We start from the raw sequence: 21,689 nt of genomic DNA, 5'->3' as shown, positions 1-21,689 counted from the left end.
AAATCAAAGCATTGTGATTAAATAGCAAGTGTGTTACTTCAGATAACACCAGGAAGTCCTTGTTTTACTACATCATTGTGATTTTCTGCCACAAACTGTTCTAGTCCTAAAAACTTAGTCCTAAAACCTTGAAGCTCTTAAAAAGGGGTGATTCCAGATATAATTCTTTGACATTGATTAAAATAACCCAGCCATTCATATACCAAACATCTATTAAAATATGGAGGCCTTTCCATGCACATCTCTATACATGTTGGTTTCCACATTCTGGGTCTTGACATATGGAAGCCAAAACATAGGTAGCTGTTTAACTGAGAAGAACAAGTTTCTTGTAGTCCCCGTAGCTCCTCACACAAACCCTAGTAATACTATTTTAATTTTAGTGCAATTTTAGAAAAATTACTCGCTAACCTTTTGTGATAGAGCAAAGGCACAGTTTATGAACAAATCAGTAAGCACAGCCAGAGGCCATTGCTTTTCTACACAGCCTCCTCTGCTTACTCTCCCAGACTCCCCAACTGTTAATGCAGTTTTTAAAATAAGGGAAGTTAGTTTTTGTTTCTATAAATCGTATGAAATGGGAGATGGTAGTGTGTGTTGATGTGCAGCTAATAGAGACTGCATGGCCTTTTGTATCCCATTTTAAACTGATGTGTTGCTCTTTGCCTGGAGTTAAAGATCTCAGCGGGAAGGTAGAAGAAAGTTTAGTTGGCTTTTAAATTTGAGACAGAGAATAAACCATTGCTTCTTTTTCCCCAAGTGTTGACAGGCATATAAAAACTGATAATGTAAGTCCAGGGTTTAAGAGATTTAACAATTTTCTCTTTGGGGGGTATTACTGAATTTTAATGCCTTTTTTTAAAAAAGGAGAATACTTTGATATCTTTTATGACATGGTTTAATAAAGAAAAGTTAGGTGCATGGATCTAAATGTCAACATTTTAAAGACTAATTATTCTTTTAATAACCTTTGCTTTTGATATAAGGACTACATGTGATCAGATAGAACTGATTTAATAACCTATGGCTTTAAATATATTAGAAGTAATGGTTTAGAATTTGTGTCCTTCTTCCAAGAGTTGTAGTACTGATACAGAAATTCTTCCTGTTTCACATCCCCAGTTTTACAGATAAAGTAACTTGAAACCTGAAGGGTTGCCCTAATTTTAAAAGCTTGTAGAATAAATCATGTTGACATTATTTGAATATTCATACATATGCTCAGAGAGATCTAATAATAAGCCAGCTAGAAATGACTTCAATAATCACAGGTATGGGACAAATAGACTTCAGCTGTCTTTTACCTTATTAAATAATAAGAACCGCTTCACAAAAGGAAAAATGTGCTATATTTTGTTAAATATTTAGTTATATATACTATTTTAATTTAACTCCATATTCTATTTTAACATGACATTCCTTTCACTCTTGGAATTTGCAGTGGTCTTGATAAATATGCATTTTGCCATACATTGAGATGAAAATAAATGAAACCTGTAGCTTTTTTTCCAATCACTGCATAAATTGAAGAATATGTAGGAAATAGCATTTTACTGAATTTATTAAGGTTTAACTTGTAGGTTGTGTTTCTGATGCTATTAGGGCATGGAGTGAAAGAAGCAAGTATATTTTGTTATTTTAGTAATCAGAGTAACAGTAGCATAAAAGCTAGTATTAGTTAACACCTTTATAATTTTGTTGTTAGTTGTGAAGTCGTGTCCAACCCATTGCAATCCCATGGACAACATTCCTGTAGACCAGGGGTTGCCAACCTTTTGGACCTCAGGGACCACCAAACTCAATATTTTAAATCCCGTGGACCATTCATGTGAATTATGACTGACGTGGATTGCTGATGTTGGTGGGGGGAAGGGAGGGAGGGAGAAAGAGTGAGAGATCTGATATAACCTCAGAGGGCTAGTGATGCTCTCTCTCTCTCTCTCTCTCTCTCTCTCTCTCTCTCTCTCTCTCTCTCTCTCTCTGTCTCTCTCTCTCACACACACACACACACACATCCCTCAACCCCCCCACACCTCTTCCAAGTCAGCCACATTCCTGGCCTGCTTTTGAGCTCCGTTCTCAGAGGGAGGGGTGAAAAAGAGAGATCCGATCTAACCTCGAAAGCTGGTGATTTTCTTTCTCTTTCTCTCTCCCTCACATACCTCCACCCCCTCCAAGGCAGCCACATTCGTAGCCTGCTTTTGAGCTCCGTTGTTAGGCTTCATACAAGGAAAGCAGCAGAAGCAGCAGAAGTCTTTCTTTCCCTCCCCTAAACTCCAAATGAGTCTTTGCCAGTGCAGCCTCTTGGAGCAGGATGCCTTGCAGGGGACCACCAATTGGCGACCACTGCTCTAGACCTTCCTGTTCTCTACCATCCTCCGGAGTCCATTGAAGCTCATGCCTTCAGTAACTCCATCCAGCCACTCCATACTCAGTCGTCCCCTTCTTCTTTTGCTCTCAATCATTCCCAGCATTAGGCTCTTCTCCAGTGAGTCCTTCCTTCTCATTAGGTGGCCAATGGATTTGCATTTCATCTTTAGGATCTGGCCTTCTAAAGAGCAGTCAAGATTGATCTCTAGGATTGACCAGCTTGGTTGCCTTGCAGTCCAAGGGACTCGCAGGACTCTTCCCCAGCACCATAGTTCAAAGGCCTCAACTCTTCTGTGCACAGACTTTCTTATGGTCCAACTTTCACAGCCATACATTTATATTTATATCATACCTTTACAATAATAATCTATAATAAAGCAAAATAGAGTGTAGGTTTTGAATTTAGAATATTTCATAAAATAAGGAAGCAAATATAATTGTTGCTATATTTTAAATATACAATTACAAATATACAGGTAATTCTAAGGATATGATGAAATTGGGACCAGGATTGTCATCACTAAGTGATGCAATCATAAAGCACAATGTTACATGGCTTAGTGATAATAACATAAACTGTTATTATAATCCCAATATGTGTAAATTGTTAAATGGATTAAGGAGTATAGGGATACTGCAGAGGATGCCTTTGAGGACCACTGCAGACTGTACACTGGGGGAGGCAGTAGTTGGAATGTTAGTGCAGTGCAAGTATAGAGACGGGACACTTACCAAAGCAACATGTGACCTTCCCTAATGTCTTTCCTATCAACTTTTCTTATGGGAACCTAGCAGGGAAGCAAATGGCAATCACATGACTATGGGGTGCTGAAACTATCATAAATGCAAGCTAGTTACCAAGCGCCCAAATCATGAACACATGACTGTGGGAATAGTGCAGTAGCTAGAACTTGGAGGACCTACAGTAAGTACAGTAAGGACTGTCTATATTTTAAATAAAGTAATAGTTACTTGTTTCCCCTGTCATAAAAAATGCAGTCATGGATAGAATACCACCCTGCTTTCTTTTAGTCACTTCTTGAGTGCCATGTTCTGCAAATAGATTCCAATATACTGTTATGTTGTTGTTGTCCAGTATTACACAATTACTTTCATTGCTCCATCCTATTGGATTCAAAGATCTAGTGTCAGATTAATTTATTCAAGTGACAGGACAAGAGGCAACACAGTCTAGAGCTGGTTAGAGAGTCAAAGGAACAGAGTTAGGATAGCCAGCCCTAGAATCTCCCAAAGTATACCCATTCATGTGAGAAGAATAAATATTTAGTTTGGCAAAGTTCTGTTTATTGGATGTAAGCAAATAAAGAACTGAAATTTCCCTGAATTGATTTTTGTCATTCTTAGAGTGGACATGGCAAAATGATTATATTTTTTTGCTTAGTTTTCAAATCTGAAGTAAGGGAAGGGTTGGAAGCTTTAATTTATACTCATAGATACTAATATAACTTGAAATTGAGATGATCGTTACATTTTTTTATTGATCATTAACATATTTCTTCCTGTCATTATTTAGAAATATATATACTAACATACATACTTAACTCTCAAAAAATCAGGAAAACATCATATTGTCCAGGTTAATTGCCCTTGGGAGGCCTATCTTAGTAGTAATAACTGCTTTCAATAAATTCAGTCTTTAATTTTTTGTTTTCATTTCCAGTTTTGTTGCAGTTTTTAGAATCCATAAAGCATGAGTTATCTGAAGTAAATTTACTACTTGTGAGCAGTCAGAGTTAAACTGTGGAATAAAATTTCACACCGGCACTAAATTGTATTCTCTGTTGTTGTAAGCTATCTTGTCAGAGATCAGTGGAACAGCACAGAAACTCTTCCAGTTCAATGGGTCAAAATTCCACTTTTTATGAAAGGCTAAATGTGGATTTTCACAAATGAGTATAATGGCTCCAATTTTGAAAAAGAGATAACCGGGATCACTTCCTGTTAGTGAGCTCATTCAGAATGTGGCTTGTTCAGATGGCTAAAATATTGCTTTCTTCATCCTATTTTTAAAGAAAAGGAGAGAGCCAAGAATAGTTATAGAGAAGATAAGAGAGGTACTTGGAAAGTAAATTCAAACTGTCTTGTTAACTGACCTGAAATATAACTGTCTTTCATAAGACAATAGTATAGAAGAAAAGGTCTGTTTATTAACCAGCAATTTTAGAATGCGTTTGACCTATCTCAGCTGAGAGGGGAAAAGAAAAAATAAAGCTACAGTAGTAGCATTAGAGGGGTCCTTAATTCAGAATTTGTTCAATTGCAAATAAACCTGTTATCCTGAAGAAACTGAAGATAAACACTCTTAGAATCATATCAGACTCCTTAATATTTATCCAATGGTTGCAGTTTTACCCTTGTAAATATATAAATATTCATTTATTCTTCTTGCAAAAGAAAAATAATCATAGATATTAATAGTATGAAGCCACTGCTTCAGTTTGGAGCTATACCCACTTTTATCTTTTATTTATCTCGAGAAAAAATAAGTGTGATGTTATTTTAAATTTTTGCTCATCATATTACAACCATATGTCACGGTCAACAATGATTGTGGAACAACATAATTGAGTTGTCTACTATTTTTTAGAAGGAAATATAGGTATGATTTAAATAAACCAAGAAATCATAGAGTGTGATTTGAAGTGCACATAAATCTTAAAAGGTAATTGGGGCACACAACTTACCCAACTTTGAAAAACTAAGCAAAATTAAACCCAAGTTAGTACTTGGATGAGAGACAATAGAAAATCCAAGGGCTGTTGAGTAGACCGGAAATCTGAAAAACATCCCAGAAGAAGATGGTGGCAAACTACTTTTTGTTGTGTGGCCAAAATACAGTAGTAATGGGCCATGAAGATACCAGGAGTCAAGAAGAGTTTATATAGAAATAACCTAATTTCATATACTATATACTGAAAAGTTTCATGACAACAGTGACTGACCAGAAACAGGTCTTGAGATTATGGTAGAGAGTTACTAAACCTCAAGATAGACATTTTTCATTGCTGAAGGAGCACAGGACGATTGATCTGTTTTCTCCTCCAGATAAAGGAAAGATTTTTCTGTGAATTTTGGCTCTTAGTAAATAAGGCAAGGTTGAGTGACATGTTTTGGATGAGGTGATGATGGAAAATGAGTGAGGACACAAATATCTCTATTTTTCCTAATATGGGATTAGAAGAAAATTTGGGGATTCATATGCTTACAGTTTCAAAGCAGTGGGAAATAGTACTGTTGATTTTTGGCCATTGTGTGATTATGGTTGTGTTTCAGTAAACGGGTACAGATCAGATGCTACATTCGCTAGAAATTTCTTATGGCTGTTATTATGCCTTGATACAAATCTATGCAATCATATTTCAAATATCTTTCAGCAGTTTTGCCATTGAATCTAAAAATTATATTGAAGAACTGTGAAGATATAGAAAAAATTGCAATCTATAATATAGGATGTTTTTTAGGAAAAAATGTGAAATCATGGTTGGTATAAGCAGTGGAGAGTTAAACTGCATTTTATTGCACAAAATATTGTGATGAAATAGGTTTAGAAACATTGCTGAAAATAAAGACATAAATAGCTACAAGTCATGTTGGAAAATATGTAATGCTAAGGTCAGTTGTAACATACAACTATAACATTAAATTGGGCTGATGAAGAAATAATAATGAGCTTAAATTGTGCTGTCAAAAACTGTTGACACAATTTCAGACAAGAACAAACACTTCAATATTAAATGAAAAATACAGGTTCCATTAATAATGCCCTAAACTTTAAATATTTTAGACATGTAATACAAAGGCAAAATGATTAATGAAGACAGTGTTTGGAAAAATAAAAGGCTAGGTACTATGAGGACACAAGCATGAGCATATAGAAACTCTTGGTGAAATGTTAGCTGTTGGATCATGACTGAACAATGAAGTTGTGATGCATGTATAGTGTCTTGAATTTGATGCAGTGTATTGCTAAATACTAATTGTTTAATAAATCATTAATATACTAAAAGTAATAGATAGTTTTGTTAAGATGCTGTACAATGGATAATGATTTTGGGGATAAATGCAAATGGGAGATGGTAAGAACATTTTATATCTGATCAGATTTATATACAGTAAATAATGCAATAGATATGGCAAAATATATTTTTGCTTTTGTTGGTCAAATCTTTGCTGCTTTTAAGCAGACAAGGTTTGATAGATGGCTAAATCGTATCTAGTTATAGCTATCAAAACCATCTGCCAATTTTAGCACCACTGCAATAGATGGGTAGCTTTCTGCCAGCTGGTGATTTCTGTCATGATTGTATAATCAAATTTTGGATCCTCTGCAGAAGCATATTTGTTAGCAAAGTTAAGTATGTTTATCTTTCCTTTTTTTTCAAAATGGAAAGACTTATTGTGTGCAAGAGAAAAGTTGAACTTGACCAGTATTGCTAAAAAAGAGCCTAATTCAAGGAAGTACGGTGGAAGTTATATATCACTTGGTAAATTATGTATTTAATTTTCTGTGGGATTAGCACATTTTCCTTCCCTCAGGAGGCAGGGGCAAGAAAGACTCTAATATTGATTACTGCTGGAAATTATGGTTCTCTTGTCAATTCTGACTTTGTCCTGTTCCATTTATGAGCTCCACCTGTCAATACAATTGTGTATTTTTATATTTTTCTTTAATTTTTAGCTTACCTTTTCTTGTTTTTTTCTTCTTTAAAAATCCAATATATCATTTCTTACCCATACCTACCTCCAATTAAAGAATTAGTTTTATTCATGATGGGGGTTTGCAGATTAATTTGCCATTTAACGGTCATGGGATTGAGGTGTTTGAGAACCTGTAAATAAAAATAAAAAAACCTCTCTACTTTTGGGTTTCTCAAAGCTTCTAGTTGAATACTGGATAGAGAATTCTAGACTAGATAGCACTTTGATCTTTCCAGGGAAATCATCTTAGAGACAGTTCTTACAGGGGTTAAGGTGTTGGACTGAATAGGGAAGATATGTATTTTGTTCCCAGTTGATCATAGAATCACTGTCTCCATCTAATCAGTAAAGAAATTGTTGAGAAGATAAACAGAGTGGGGAAAACATGAATACTCAAAGATGGACTATAGGTTTAATAATAATTTTAAAATGTGGAAACAGAACCAAAGAGGCATCGGAATCTTGTGTTGAAAAAAAAAGGTGCAGAAAGAAAACACAATGATGCAACTAAAAGACAATGATGCGTAAGATAGACAAATATAAAGGAACATCAATTTTATTTAATTTGTTTACATTTTTTTACAGAATGACTCTTCTTACATGCAGAGTTTAAAGATTAAAACTATCCTAACAATGGTAAACTCAGGATGCCCCAGTTAAACGATAGCTGTTAAAACAGAACCACATCATCAGTACTGCTAATCTAACAGTCTGGAAAATCTTATAAGAAACTTACGGGATTTAGGCCATCCATCTGGCTGGATGCAGCAAGAAGTAGAAAAGTGCATGTTTTGTCAGAGAGAAATAGAAAGGGTAAAGAACGAGACATACTACATGAGTCTCATAGTAGCATATTGGTAAAAGAAAATGCATTCAGCTTTGCCTGAACTTTGTAATTCCTCTGTCTCTTTTTTCATTAGTCTACTGTTTTTTGCATGCTTGGACAAATAAATCTACCAAGGGCAACAGAATTTTGCTAAAACTCTTGAAAACTCTAAATCAATGAACAATAGTTTTCCATTGCTTTCCAGTCTGAAGTATAAATGCTGAAGTCTATTCTTTTACATCCATTTTCTCAAGCCTTGACTATTAGAACTGTGATCTAATTTTAAGTTTCTTTCCTCTCTATTAGATCTTGAACTATTGCTAAAGATTAGTCAAAAGCATTGAAAAGGCATCCTTAGTATTAGTGCAAATAATGCTACTTCTATTTACCCCATTATGCAATTTATTTTTTTATGAAATCTCCCTTTTGCTGGTTGTAGAGAGTTTCATAGTACTGTAGTAGCCATATTGGCAGGATAGACCTTATCAGGTTCTAAGTTTTTTTTTTTAAGGTCTTAATGTAAAATAAAGTATTTCTGATACAACTGCTTGGCTGCTGAGAAGAACAGCATTTTATAGTGCCTTTTATTATACTGTAGTCAGGATTGTCATGGCAGCATTCTGTGGGTACAATCTGAATATTTATTCTTAAAAAGTAGATTTCTTAAATAAAGTATTACTCCCCTCCCTCACCTGCTAGTGTTTTTCCTCTCCCAGGAAAAACAGCTAGCTTCCATCCATTCACCAGATAAAAAATGGTGGAAGTATAAAACTTGTCTTCACTATCTATTAGAAAGGGTGTGCTTGTTTTCTTCTGTGAATTTCTCTAAATATGTGTGTGTGTGTGTGGGGGGGGAACATTTTACCAAATGTTTTATATACATGAGGGCAGTCTGATCAGTAGATGGATAAATGAATGTTTATACATTTTAAAAAATAAATAATTTAGAAAACTGGTTTTGAATGTTTAATAATGATAATTTTGGCTAATGGGGTCCAGGAGAAGAAATTTTTTTTTGTTCTTCATATAAATAAACAGACATCCCAATAATTTGTGGATAACCATCAGATATTTTGTCAACAATATACAAATTATAAGTACAGGATACTGTCTGCTTTACTCTCCATATAATTATAATCAGAAAGAAATAATACCTACATAAGTTTTAAATTATACAATGAAGACTTTTTACCTTATAACCATGAGCTCTTCAATTGATGTCAAATTATAGTTATCTCATTTGATCATTGACTCTTATGGGGTGAACCTGATGGGAGTTGGAATTTCAAAAATATCTGGAGGTTCCTGCTAATTTTAACTTCCCATGGTTTTATATTTTTTAAAACGTAGCTAAGATTATTATAGTAATTTTTTTCTTTCTCAACAGTAAGTAGATTTACACACATACACACAAGCAGGCACACAAAATTAAAAAAAAGGAGTAGATAAGGTGCATAAAGTACATAATTTATATGTATGAATGAAAAATAGTTGTGGTATTAAAATAAATCTGACATTTATTTTAGTAAATAATTATTTACTAAATAAATAATATGAACAAGTATTATAAATTTGTTCATGAAGCATGAATGTATCTTGTATCTGATTTAATTGCTATGTTTGTGAAATAAAGATTGCTGGAAAAAATTATTCTGCATAAATGAATAAACCCTGTGGCAGTAATGAAAAAAAAACTCTATTGAGTTTCTATTAGAATTTATTAACCTTAGCAAGTTATGAGAAGGAAATGTAAGATACAAACAAAAAGGGCAAAGTTGATTTTCTGTTTCATAGCTATATATGAGTAAAAGATATAAATATAATGAGATAAAATATAAAACCCTGAGATCAAATTACAACATTGCTTCTTAAAAATTCAGATTACAATTTTTAGGTATACAAAGTAAAGGAAGAAAGGAAGCAGTGATTTGTTTGTGACCCCATAGTATTTAGAAAATGCAATCTTGTAGAAAAACCTTTGGAATAGAATGCAATGAGCTGTTGATACAGTTTTACAAAGGAATTACTGAGTCTCTCATTTTTACTTCTATAATTGTCTGGTCTGGAATAGCAACCAAACAGGACAGGTACAGACTCCAATGGATTCCACTGCAGAAAGAACAATTGCAACCAGTCAGCCTTCCAAAGAAAAGCTGTATATTGCGCAGGTCATAAGGAGACCTGCCTGAGAAAATACTTACAGATTCCTGGACATAAACAGTTTCAATTCTTCCCCTCAGAATGCTGCAGTAGAGCATTACATGCCAAAGCAACTAGACACTTTCTTCCCTTGTGCCATCGCTCTAGTGAACACCTAATTATCATAGTACTGTCTAATGTCTATGTACATTTACCTTTATTGCATGATTGTAGCATTATATTGATCCTTATCTTCTTTACTACCTCCTCTTATTTGGTATTATTACTATGATGATTGTTACTTTTTATGTATACTGAGATCTTCTGGAAACAAATTCATTGTGTGTTTAATCACACTTGGCCAAACAAACTTGTTCTGTTCTGTTCTACTCTACTCTACCCTACCCTACCCTACTCTACCTTACCCTATCCTACCCTACCCTATTCTACTCTACTGAAAGCAAAAGTGAGTAGTTTGTTTTATATAATGGGCTATTTTGAGGCTGTACAAGTAACGGCACTGTCACTTGAATAGTTAGTATAATTTAGCTCTGTATATCTAAAATAAGTTGTATATTATTTGAATGAATTACAGAAATGCTAGATGACATGTAGTTGGTATATTGCAGTTACTCTGTACATTATTTTGAAACTGATCTTTGTCAAGCAAGGCAGGAAAGAAGCAAGAGACTTTCTGAAGTTTCTGAATAGCAAGTATATAATTGAAACTAAGATAAGGAAGTGAGTTGCTGAAAACTGCCAAGATACATGTGTGAAACTACTAAAAAGTAGCTCATGTCAGACATCACCAATCTGATGCCCTCTAAATTTCCCAAGATTTACAGCCTGCATAATTCCCAGGCAACATAGACTTGATAATGTTATAATATTTTGGGAATAGAAATCCTAAAAGGCTGGAGAAAGTTGACATATACATAGTCATACTTTTGTTGCAGCATAATGTTATGGCATCTCTTAAAGGAGAGGAAAAAATGGAGAAGCTGTGGTTCAGTATTTTGTAGCATACAATCTGTACATTAGATCGCAAATAAATTAGTTAAGATTTATTTAAATGAAACTGTTCAGATAACAATTGCTTCAGATCTGTTTGCACTAATTCAGTTCTTCCACTTTTTTATTTTCTTTCCCAGAGGATGTTAAACAGGTGTTTGGCCAGACCACAATTCACCGCCGTATTCCTTTTAACTGGAACTCTGAATTTGTGCAACTACATTTTGGAAAAGATCGGAAAAGGCGTCTAACATATGCAGAGTTCACCCAATTCTTATTGGTGAGTTTTGACAATAATTTTAAATCTTAACAAAGAACAAGAAAAATGCTATATATTAAAATGCTATATATTTTTCCAAATATATATATATATATATATATATATATATATGTGTGTATGTATATATATATGTGTGTGTGTGTGTGTGTGTGTGTGTGTATGTGTGTGTATGTGTGTGTGTGTCTGTATGGTATTCAGCTTTGTTCGGGTATTTTCCCACGTCATTGTAGTTGTGCTTTTAAAGTAGTAGCAACGTTTCAGCAGAATCTCATCTGCCATTATCAGGCTTCAGATGAATTATATATATATATATATAATTTTTATATCTGTAAATATTTTTAGATTGCTAAATATTTGTGTGCACGTTCATTGGATGCAGTTGAGTTTTGGCATCTGGAAACAGCACATTTTGGAAAAGGGTCCATTCAGCATTTTAAATGTTATAAGTGTGGTTCTCAGGAATTGACAGGTATTTACTTTTCTTTATAGAGATCAACTATATTGTTTGATTGTAACTAGAGCAGAGCATTTTTAGTTGTCATCAAATGAGATACAACTTAGATAGACATTATCGAAAAGTTCTCTTAAGCAGCAACTTTAGATTCAAGATTTGTTCACATAACAAGAAACTCCTCCCCTAGTAGAGTTGCAAAATCTATAAACAGAATCTATAGACAGCAGGATGTAGATCTAATGGGATACATAAACCTTCCGAGTTGTAATAGAATGTGTGAGATTGATGACAGTCCACCTAGGTAAACCATACAGGAAACATTTTTAGATGAACTATATCTGTTATTGAAAAGTGACAATTATCAGAATCTTACAAATCTAAAGATACAAGCTTGCCACTGTTACTTTTAACCATTTTATTGATTAGGGTGGGCTTTTTCTAATTTCTTTCTCTGACCATTAAGCCTGATTGTTTCTTAAGCAGCATCTCTTTCCTTCATTCACTACAGTCACCCACACATCATACTACTCCTGCATGAATGGCTTAGAAAAGATTTGCATCCAAGAAATTTGATGTCTAATTAATTGGCAGCATTTCCCCCCCTCTCCCTCCCTCTCACCCCTCTTCCTCCCCTCTCCCTCTCTGGTGTGTGTATACTAAACATACAAGTAGTTCTCAATTTATGGCCATTTGTTCAGGAACCGTTTCAGTTGCAAAATGTTGGAAAAATGGATTTCCCACCTGCGCCCAAAGTTATAGCAGTTGCAGCTTTTCTGTAGTTACATGATCGGGATTTGTTGGCTTGGCAGCCTTCCTGACCTTTCTGAAGGTAGCACAGGTTTCTGAAATCTCAGAGAGCCTGGATAGGAATCGTGTGCCAGAGAAGCTGGGTCCGAAAAGGAGATAGTAAAGGCAGCAAGGCATTCCACTTTGGTTCTGATAGCTGGTTGTGAAAGCAAAAGTTCAGTACAAGGACCTGGGAAAGAAGACAGCTAGGCAAACAAATACTTGCTGAATATTCATGGCTATTGCGGCTTGGTGTCATGCTGTTGAGGCAAGATAAGGAACCATGTCTAAGAAGCATTCACCCGTGAGGTGGAGTAGCCAGGTTATATAGTGTCCATAAACCCGAAAAGAAAACAGCAAAGGCAGCAAAGAGTTTCTTCTTTGACCATAGTGGCTGGGCATAGAAGGCAAAAGGTCAGTGCAGAGAACTAGGAGAGAAGGAAGCTGGGTGACTGAATGTTTGCTGACATGGACTGGCAGCTAAAGCTCACCAGAGCACGACAAACAGAGCCATGTAATTTTTGATCTGCTTGATGCCCACAAGAAAAGGGACCAGGTGGCCGAAGGGCAGAGATAGAGATTAAGCAGGTGGGGAATTGGAGGCAGTTTCTTATCTTATTTAAACTTGGGACTGAGAAGGAGCCAATCTGGAATGGTTTGGATTAGGATGGGTACTCACATAATGGTATGCAATTCTCAGTTAACAACCACAGCAAGGAGTGCCTTTGTAAGTTGATGATGTCATGTGATGCCCCATTATTTATGACTACAGAACTTAATAATCGTCCCAAGTGTGGTTGTAAATTGATTATATGTGTAGTGTTAATATACTTGCAGGTGGTAATTACCCATTATATGTTTTTAAAATCAATGGCTAATCTGTATTTATTATAGTTTTCACAGTTTTTTACTGTAAATTCTACTGATATATGTTATGTTTCAATAGGATTTATTGAATAGAATTTACTCTGAATACATATTGATACAACTACTATATTTCTTCCAAAAAAAGACCCACCCTGAAAACAAGCCCTAGCCTGGTTTTTTTGAGAGTAGGCCTAATATAAACCCTACCCTGAAAATAAGCCTGGGAAGATGGGCATGGCCAGCAAGAAAGGGGGTGAGTGTGCAGGTTCTGACGATGTCTGGTAGCAGCCACAGCCCACTGGCCCTATTCCATGCCTGCTTATTTTCAAGCCCAAAAGAGATTAAGACTGGGTCTTATTTTGGGGGAAACACAGTATTGCTAAAATATCTTGATATCATCAGACAAGGCTAGATCCATGTTCCTGTTGTTTCACTTGGATGTACTGTAAAGAGCTGTTACACAAGAGAGTTTTGACAAAGGATAATATTTCAAGACTATTGAGTCTGTAATTTTGTTTACATAACGATGTTAGTTCACAGTAGGAAGTGTTATCATTTTGATGAGGAATAATTAAGATAATGCTGCTAGGACAAATGCTTCAAATTGACTTGGTGGAGTAGAGTCTAATTAATTCTTTGTCTGAAGAGGATGTTTGATGTCTCATATAATATAATCATATTCTATTAGTTGTAATGACTGTCATTTTACTGACTTCACTTGACTTCAGATCCAGCCCATCTTTATTGTTTGGAAACTGATTAAAACCTGATTGTCTCTTCTGTAACAATACCACGGAGAAGTGCTGTATTTAATTTGTAATTTCCAAGCAGGTATGCATGTAACATATGGGTCTTTCTAATTCTCTTAATCCATATGTTTGTCTTTAAAGATCTAGGTAAAAGGCTAGTTTATATAGCCTTTTTGGGTTTAAATACATGGCTTCTATGCAGAAGAACCTTCTGTTGTAAACTTTGTTACAGAAGTTTTGGGGTTTCTTTCAAAAAGCTATTCTTTGCATGAGATTTAGCTCTTGAAGAAATCTTGAAGAAATCTTGTTTTGAATTAACCAAGTTTTATTATTTAACCCTTGTTCTTTGAAGCTTTTCTTGTATATGAATTGATCACTTTAAGACAGCAGGACTCATAGTTGTCTCAGTATGTGAATTCTTTGTTATATTTTTCATAATTTGCACCAGATGTGACACCCCTGGCTCTTTTAAGTATTATTTTGTACATACATATCCACTTTCTTAAGATATTTAAAATTTAATCGCTGGAGCAGTAAATGATTGGACAATACAGAATAACAGAGTTGAAAGGGGCCTTGTAGAATTGAATCTCCTATCACCAAGACTTTCCTTTTTTTTCCTAGGAGAGTTTGCAGTATTTTTCTACCTGTCACAGAAGTTCTTGATGATGCTACCTTTTTAGAGACATTTGATGATGGTTCTTTTCTAGGTGTCTGCATGTTTTCTTCCTGGGAGAGTATATGAAATCGGTTGCTCAGCTCCAGTGGGGCTGCATCAGAATGGATTGGGTTGGATAAGGTTTTTGTAGAGTTGGTAAGAACACACAGTTATAGCTAATTGGTTCGAGAGCTGGCCCCTACATGATGCAACCTAAACTGTGATTGGTTGCTACAAATGTAAAGAGGGAGTTTCCTTGTATCCTGCTTTTTTCCCCACTCTGTGTGTCCTGTGTGCTCTCTGATTTACCTCATGATGCTCCTGCAATTGCATGATCCAATGTGGATTGTCATCTTTACATTCTTTGACCTCTTTTTAGGTACCTTGTTTCTTTAAAGTAACTATTAAAAATGTCTCCATACATGTATATGTATGGCTAGCCACTTTAATTAATTATTAACTCCATTCTTAGCATTCAAATTCATTAAATGTTAGATTCATTTAACAATTAAATACACTAAAATTATTGCTGAATAATGGAACAAAACTTTTAGTTTTTTCTTTTCCCATGTTAACTTCCAGATGCATCGAGTTTTCATTCTGCCTCATTCATCAGATAATATGAGAGTTAGCTCATAGGGTAGCCCCAGTTAGGAAGTCTGTTCTATTTCATCTACCAGTTAAAACTTTTACATTCTCCTATGAGCTGCTCCAAGCATCCAGTAGTGGGAGGTGCTTCAGTCTCCGCTTTCTTAGGCTGAGCTTGAATTGAGGAACGCTCCTCCTCCTCCACTTGACATCTCCACAGCATTCCCCAGTTTTTGCTCAGCCTCGTGCGAGACAGCCAGTGCTTTTCTTAGCTCCTTGGCCGATTCAGGATTGCATTGAATTGTGTTCTAATCAGGTTTGAAAACTTCCTCTCTCTTTAGCCTCTGCACAATCATATTGTTTGCGAGTCTTTCAGTTAGAGGGGAAGCGCAGTTGCGCCCTCGAGGAAGGTGACGGGAGGCTCAGTAGCGGCTTTGCACTACCTCCCAAAGCCAAAAAAATTGATCCTTTTCCTCTGCCTCATTGTTTGCCGCTTTTTTGTTCCATTTATGTTAGCGGCTTGTGTTATTTTAAGTTCTGAGTCATACCGCTGTTTTCCCCCCCTCTTCGAACGCCGTTTCTTCAAGGGAAAAGAGCCTTTCCCTCTCTTCCCTTGGCTGACTCTGTTTTCAGAGCTTCGGCTTGATTTTTCTTGGCGGGAAACCGCCGCTAAGAGGCGTGATCTATCCCACTGCTGGCGGATGCCATTTTGGGTACCACCCTGTGGTCGTGCGCCATTTTGTTCTCTGTAATTCTGTGCTGTGAGTGGAATTTTGAGCTCGAAGCAGCAGGTTCCTGCCTGGACTCCCAAAGCCATTTAACTTTCTGGCTAGATTGCATTTGAGGTGATTTCCTCCTCATTGAGACTTGTTGGCTAACCCTCACAGTTAATTCTCAGTGGCACAGCAGCAAGCACCCAGGCCTTGTGTCCACCTGTGCAGGTAGGCTGCTGAAGACCCCATTTCTTTTTCCTCTTCTGACTGGGCCTTAGGCATTTTGAAATTTGGCTAATTGGTCTGTCTATTACCTTTTTGATACCATTCTTAAGAACAACTGTACCAGCAATACTATTTGACTGATTACAAGCATATTACCCTCTTGACAGTATAATATTTTAATTCACTAAAATATTATCACTGAGGTACGACTCATTTGTTTACAATCATATACACACACACACACACACACATATATATAGTTCAGCTTTGTTCGGGTATTTTCCCACGTCATTGTAGTTGTGCTTTTAAAGTTGTAGCAACGTTTCGGCAGAATCTCATCTGCCATCATCAGCCCGCCTTTGCAGGTTTATTCAGGCCACACCTGTTCAAATCCCTGTTATTCAAGGCCAAGAACATTTCAGGCCTAAGTAAGCAATCACCAACTGACACCCCTGCACTGTTAAGGGAAGGTCCAGAGGACCTAATCTTTAACCAGACCGTTGTTGAGGTTGAGGTTATCCCAGTCCCACCCATCTTTTCTGATCTGGTGCAAAGACAGCTAGCTTCAGCAGCGGTACACTCAGCCCCATCGGGTCAAGACAAAAAATACTTTAATTTGGATCCAGATTTTTTCAAAATTACTGAGTACCCCTGAGGTAAACGAGCCCATAGTGGGCTTAGTGTCCTCCTCGACCCTGACTGATGCGCTGGAGGCTCTAAAGCCAGAGGAAACGCGGGCTGAGCTGGCCTTGCTCAGGGTACATCAATTGGGCGCATGGGCCATCAGATCAGCTATGGCCGCATCTTTTTTCACAAGGTCATCTATTCGATGGCTTCGCCAGCTGAAGCAACACGTCCCTATATCCAACATCAGGGCGCACTAGGACATTGCAAAGCTCACTGCTGCAGCCGAGTTTTCTGCTGATGCCACATACCACGCAGTTAAGTTTTCTGCAAGAGCAATCACATCACACGTCATAGCCCGTCATTTACTCTGGCTGAGACATTGGCAAGCTGACTTTAAGAATAAAGCCAAGCTCGACCCCTCCCCATCGTGGGAGACAAATTGTTCTGCCCTTCCCTGGATCCCTTACTAATGGAGACCCGCAGTAAGAAAAAATTCCTCCCCTCCCTTGCATGAAGGTCAGACTTCAGAAATCCCCAGCCCTTTCGGAGAGGCTCCTTTCGGCCTTTCTATCAGGCTCCCTTCTCCCCCAGGTATCAGAGGCCCCCTTCATTTAGACCTGGACAACCCCAGGATAGAGCCGATTCGGGAGACAGGAGCAGAAGGGGCAGTCAATACAAATGACCCTTTCGGGGAGCAGGAAGCAGGCCCTTCCAACGCCGAAGATGGGACACTCTTCCCATTGGCGGATGCCTTAAGTTGTTCGCCAATCAATGGGACTCCTCTACCTCTGACTCTTGGGTCAGGAACACCATTAGATTTGGACTTGCTCTCGAGTTTTATTCCACTCCCCCAGATTTCTTTATGTCATGCCCCCCTTCCAGAGACCCGATTAAGCGTAATCTAATGGATTCCGCTATCTAACATCTCATAAACATAAGAGCCATACAACCAGTACCGACCGAACAACGAGGAGGGGTTTTTTACTCTCATCTTTTTGTTATACCAAAACAGTCGGGGGGTGGGGTGGAGAGCGATTTTAGATTTAAAAACACTCAACCGTTTCCTGATATATTGAAAATTTAAAATGCACACCCTACAATTGATATTGATGGGCATCAGGCAAGGGGACGTGCTCACGTCCATAGAATTGACAGAGGCGTATTTACATATCGCCATTCGGCCTTCCCATTATAAATTTTTAAGGTTCTGTTACAATAATCATCACTTTGAATACGTGGCCCTTCCCTTTGGATTAGCCTCTGCCCCCAGAACCTTTACCAAGGTCCTTGCAGCGCTAGCTGCCCATCTTAGGAACATCCTCGTTCATCTTCAATGCTATCTGGACAACATTTTAATCCTGTCCCCCTCTATCCTCCAAGCAGTGAGGGACACCCAGGCCACTTTAACATCTCTCCAAGAGCATGGGTTTCTAATAAATTGGAAGAAGAGCCAATTATCACCTTCGACTCGAATAACTCATTTAGGGGCATTTATTGATACAGTGGAAGGCAAGGTCTATCTGTCTTCAGATAGACTACTTAGTATCCAAAAATCCGTTAGGGAGATCAGGCGGCTAAGGAGGGTGACATTACTGGATCTGTCAAAATTATTGGGAAAAATGATATCATGCATTTCTATTGTTCCCTGGGCCCATCTACGCACCAGATCCCTCCAGTGGTTCCTGCTTCCATACCAGAGATCCGGCGAAGCAACTCCAAACTCATGGTCAGGGTACCTCCCAAGGTCCACAGGTCTCTTCTCTGGTGGGCCAAACCGGTCATCTACAAAGGCTGCCTCTTCAAGGAGCCTCAAAGACTCACTATCACCACAGATGCCAGTCTGTTTGGATGGGGCACCCACAATTAGTGTTTTGACCATGGAGTTTATCTGTGCTGGGTGGTGGTGGGATTGGGCATTGGGGTAGCGGTTGGTGTGTGTTTTCTTCTGGTATATGGTGTGTCCTAGTGTGCCATCTGTTTTTTTGTAGTACATCTAGGAATAGTAGTTGTTTGTTTGTTTCCGTTTCCATGGCGAATTTGATTTTGGAGTGTGTGCTGTTTAGGTATGTTAGGAAATTGTTTAGGTTTTCTTTTCCATGGGGCCAAATCACAAATGTGTCATTGATGTATCTTAGCCATAGTTTGGGTTTGTGGGTGGCATTGGCTAGGGCTGTGGATCCAAATTCTTCCATGAACAGGTTTGCAATGATGGGTGACAGTGATGATCCCATAGGGGCTCCTTCAATTTGCTTGTATCTTTGTCCTTTGTATATGAAATATGTGTTGGTTAAGCAATATTCTGCTAGTTCCATGAGGTGTTTGGGTGGTTGGTATTTATTTTTGATGATTTCTAGGGTTTCTTTTATTGGGACTTGAGTGAATAGTGAAACCATGTCGAAACTTACAAGCAGATCTTTTTGTTCCACGTGTAGATCTTTGATCATTTCCAAGAGGTGGTATGAGTTTTGTACACATGAAGCTAGTGCTTCAGCATGGGGCTGTAGCTGCTTTGCTAGGTGTTTGGGTAGGTTTTGTAGTGGTGCTCCTCTGGAGCTGACTATGGATCTGAGAGGTATGCCTTCTTTGTGTATTTTGGGGAGTCCGTATAGTTTGGGGCATCTGGAAGATTTTTCTCTTGGGATGATTGTCTGTTGGATCTCTTAGCTCATGTTGCTGGTTATGATTTTCTTCCTGGTTATTTTTTCCAGATATGTGGTTGGGTCTGTGTTTATAGGTTTGTATGTGGAGTCTTGGAGTAGTCGTCAAGTTACTTCCAATTTTACGCGGGAGAAAACCCGAATAACCAAAGATCCACATACAAATACCCGCAAAAACCTCAGAAAACAAATATTGCACCTCTACGGGGAGGAAACCCACCATCTGACCAGGAGTTATGAAAAACTTGAAATCCAAACAGCTTCCATTTTATGTGACCTCGCATTCCTATGCAACTGCAGAGATCAAAATTTAATCCCCATAAGCCTCCAATTGAAATTCCACGCCAACATCCCCACAGAAACCATTATATGCAGAGTTGAAACCAGCCTGACCAAAACCAACCCAGATGATGCTAACAGAATCAGACTCAAAATCACCAACATCCTCTGCACCAGCAAACCACCCGAAAGCAACTTATCCAAAGAAGAACAAACTTTACTACTTAACCTGAAAGAAGACACCAGCATAATAATCCTACCAGCAGACAAGGTCAATGCAACAGTGGTTATGAACACATCTGACTACCAAACCAAGTTAACCAACCTACTCCAAGACCCCACATACAAACCCCTAAACACAGACCCCACCACCTACCTAGAAAAAACCACCAGATCCAAAATAAAAGCCTCCCCCATCAGCAAAGAAATCCAGCAAAGAATCATACCCAGAGAGAAATCATCCAGATGCCCTAAGCTTTATGGTCTCCCCAAGATACACAAAGAAGGAACCCCCACTTAGACCAATAGTCAGCTCCATAGGCTCACCTCTACAAAACCTAGCCAAATTTCTCACCAAACAACTACAGCCCTATGCAGAATCCATCAACTCACATGTAAGAAACTCATTCCAGTTCATTGAGATCATAAACAAAACTTACAGCCCAGCGACCTACTAGTGAGCTTCGATGTCATATCCCTCTTCACCCAAGTGCCTATAAAAGAAGCCTTGACAGCCATCCAAAACAAATACAATCCCCCAAGCACACCCTAGATCTGACCAACCACTGCCTATCCAATACATACTTCACCTACAACGGACAAAAATACAAACAAATAGAAGGAGCACCCATGGGATCACCCCTCTCACCTGTCATCGCAAACCTCTACATGGAACACTTTGAAACACAAGCTCTAGAAAAATATGATCACAAACCCAAACTCTGGCTCAGATACGTAGATGACACCTTCATAATCTGGCCACACAGGAAAGAAATACTGAACAACTTCCTCACACACCTCAACAGCCTACACCCCAAAATACAATTCACCATTGAAACAAAAGTTAACAATCAACTTCCCTTCCTAGATGTCTTAGTATACAAAAAATCCAATGGCTCCCTAGGACACATCATCTACCAGAAGAAAACACATACAAACCGCTATCTATATGCACTCTTACACCACCACCCAGCACAGATCAATTCCGTAGCCAAGACACTCATCTCCAGAACAAAATGCTTAGCCAATGAACAACACCTAAAAACCAAACTACGCAATCTCACTAACATACTAACAACCAAAGAAAGAAGATTACCCACCTAATCCAAAAAGAAACCCCAACCAAAATCCAAGACAGAGAACAAGAGAACGGCAAAGCCCTCCTCCTATATATAAATGGCACTTCAGACAAAATCAGCAAGATCCTTCAAAAACACATTAAGACAGCATTTTGCACAAACAGAAAAATATCCACCATCCTAAGAAACCCTAAAGACAGAATCGAGTTAGAAAACCAAGGAGTATATAAAATCCCATGCACCGCCTGCCCTACCACATACATCGGACAAACCAACAGAAGAATAAGTGCACGCATTGAAGAACACAAGAACTCAATCAAAAAAGAAGAACCGACCTCTTCCCTGGTCCAACACCTCAAAGCCACAGGACATGAGATTGACTTTAAAAATACCAGAACTATCGCCAAAACTGAACACTTCAACAACAGAATAATCAGAGAAGC

The 21,689-nt window shown here is 37.8% G+C and overlaps 1 protein-coding gene across 4 annotated transcripts in view; it reads left to right on the top strand.

Moving 5' to 3' along the window:
* SLC25A13 (solute carrier family 25 member 13) overlaps positions 1-21,689 on the top strand; it is a 161,018-nt gene that overhangs the window by 78,228 nt on the left and 61,101 nt on the right. For all 4 annotated transcript variants that reach the window (XM_026706298.2, XM_087915821.1, XM_087915822.1 and 1 more), the window contains one exon: positions 11,206-11,345. In XM_026706298.2, coding sequence (XP_026562083.2) covers positions 11,206-11,345 — 140 coding nt within the window. The remainder of the gene's footprint in view (positions 1-11,205; positions 11,346-21,689) is intronic.

The sequence above is a fragment of the Pseudonaja textilis genome, chromosome Z (genome assembly GCF_049901715.1).
Source record: "Pseudonaja textilis isolate UNSWEBS1 chromosome Z, rPseTex1.2, whole genome shotgun sequence".
Classification (NCBI taxonomy): Eukaryota; Metazoa; Chordata; class Lepidosauria; order Squamata; family Elapidae; genus Pseudonaja; species Pseudonaja textilis.
The sequence above is the reverse complement of the archived record's forward strand: the minus strand, read 5'-3'. Positions and strand labels throughout refer to the sequence as shown.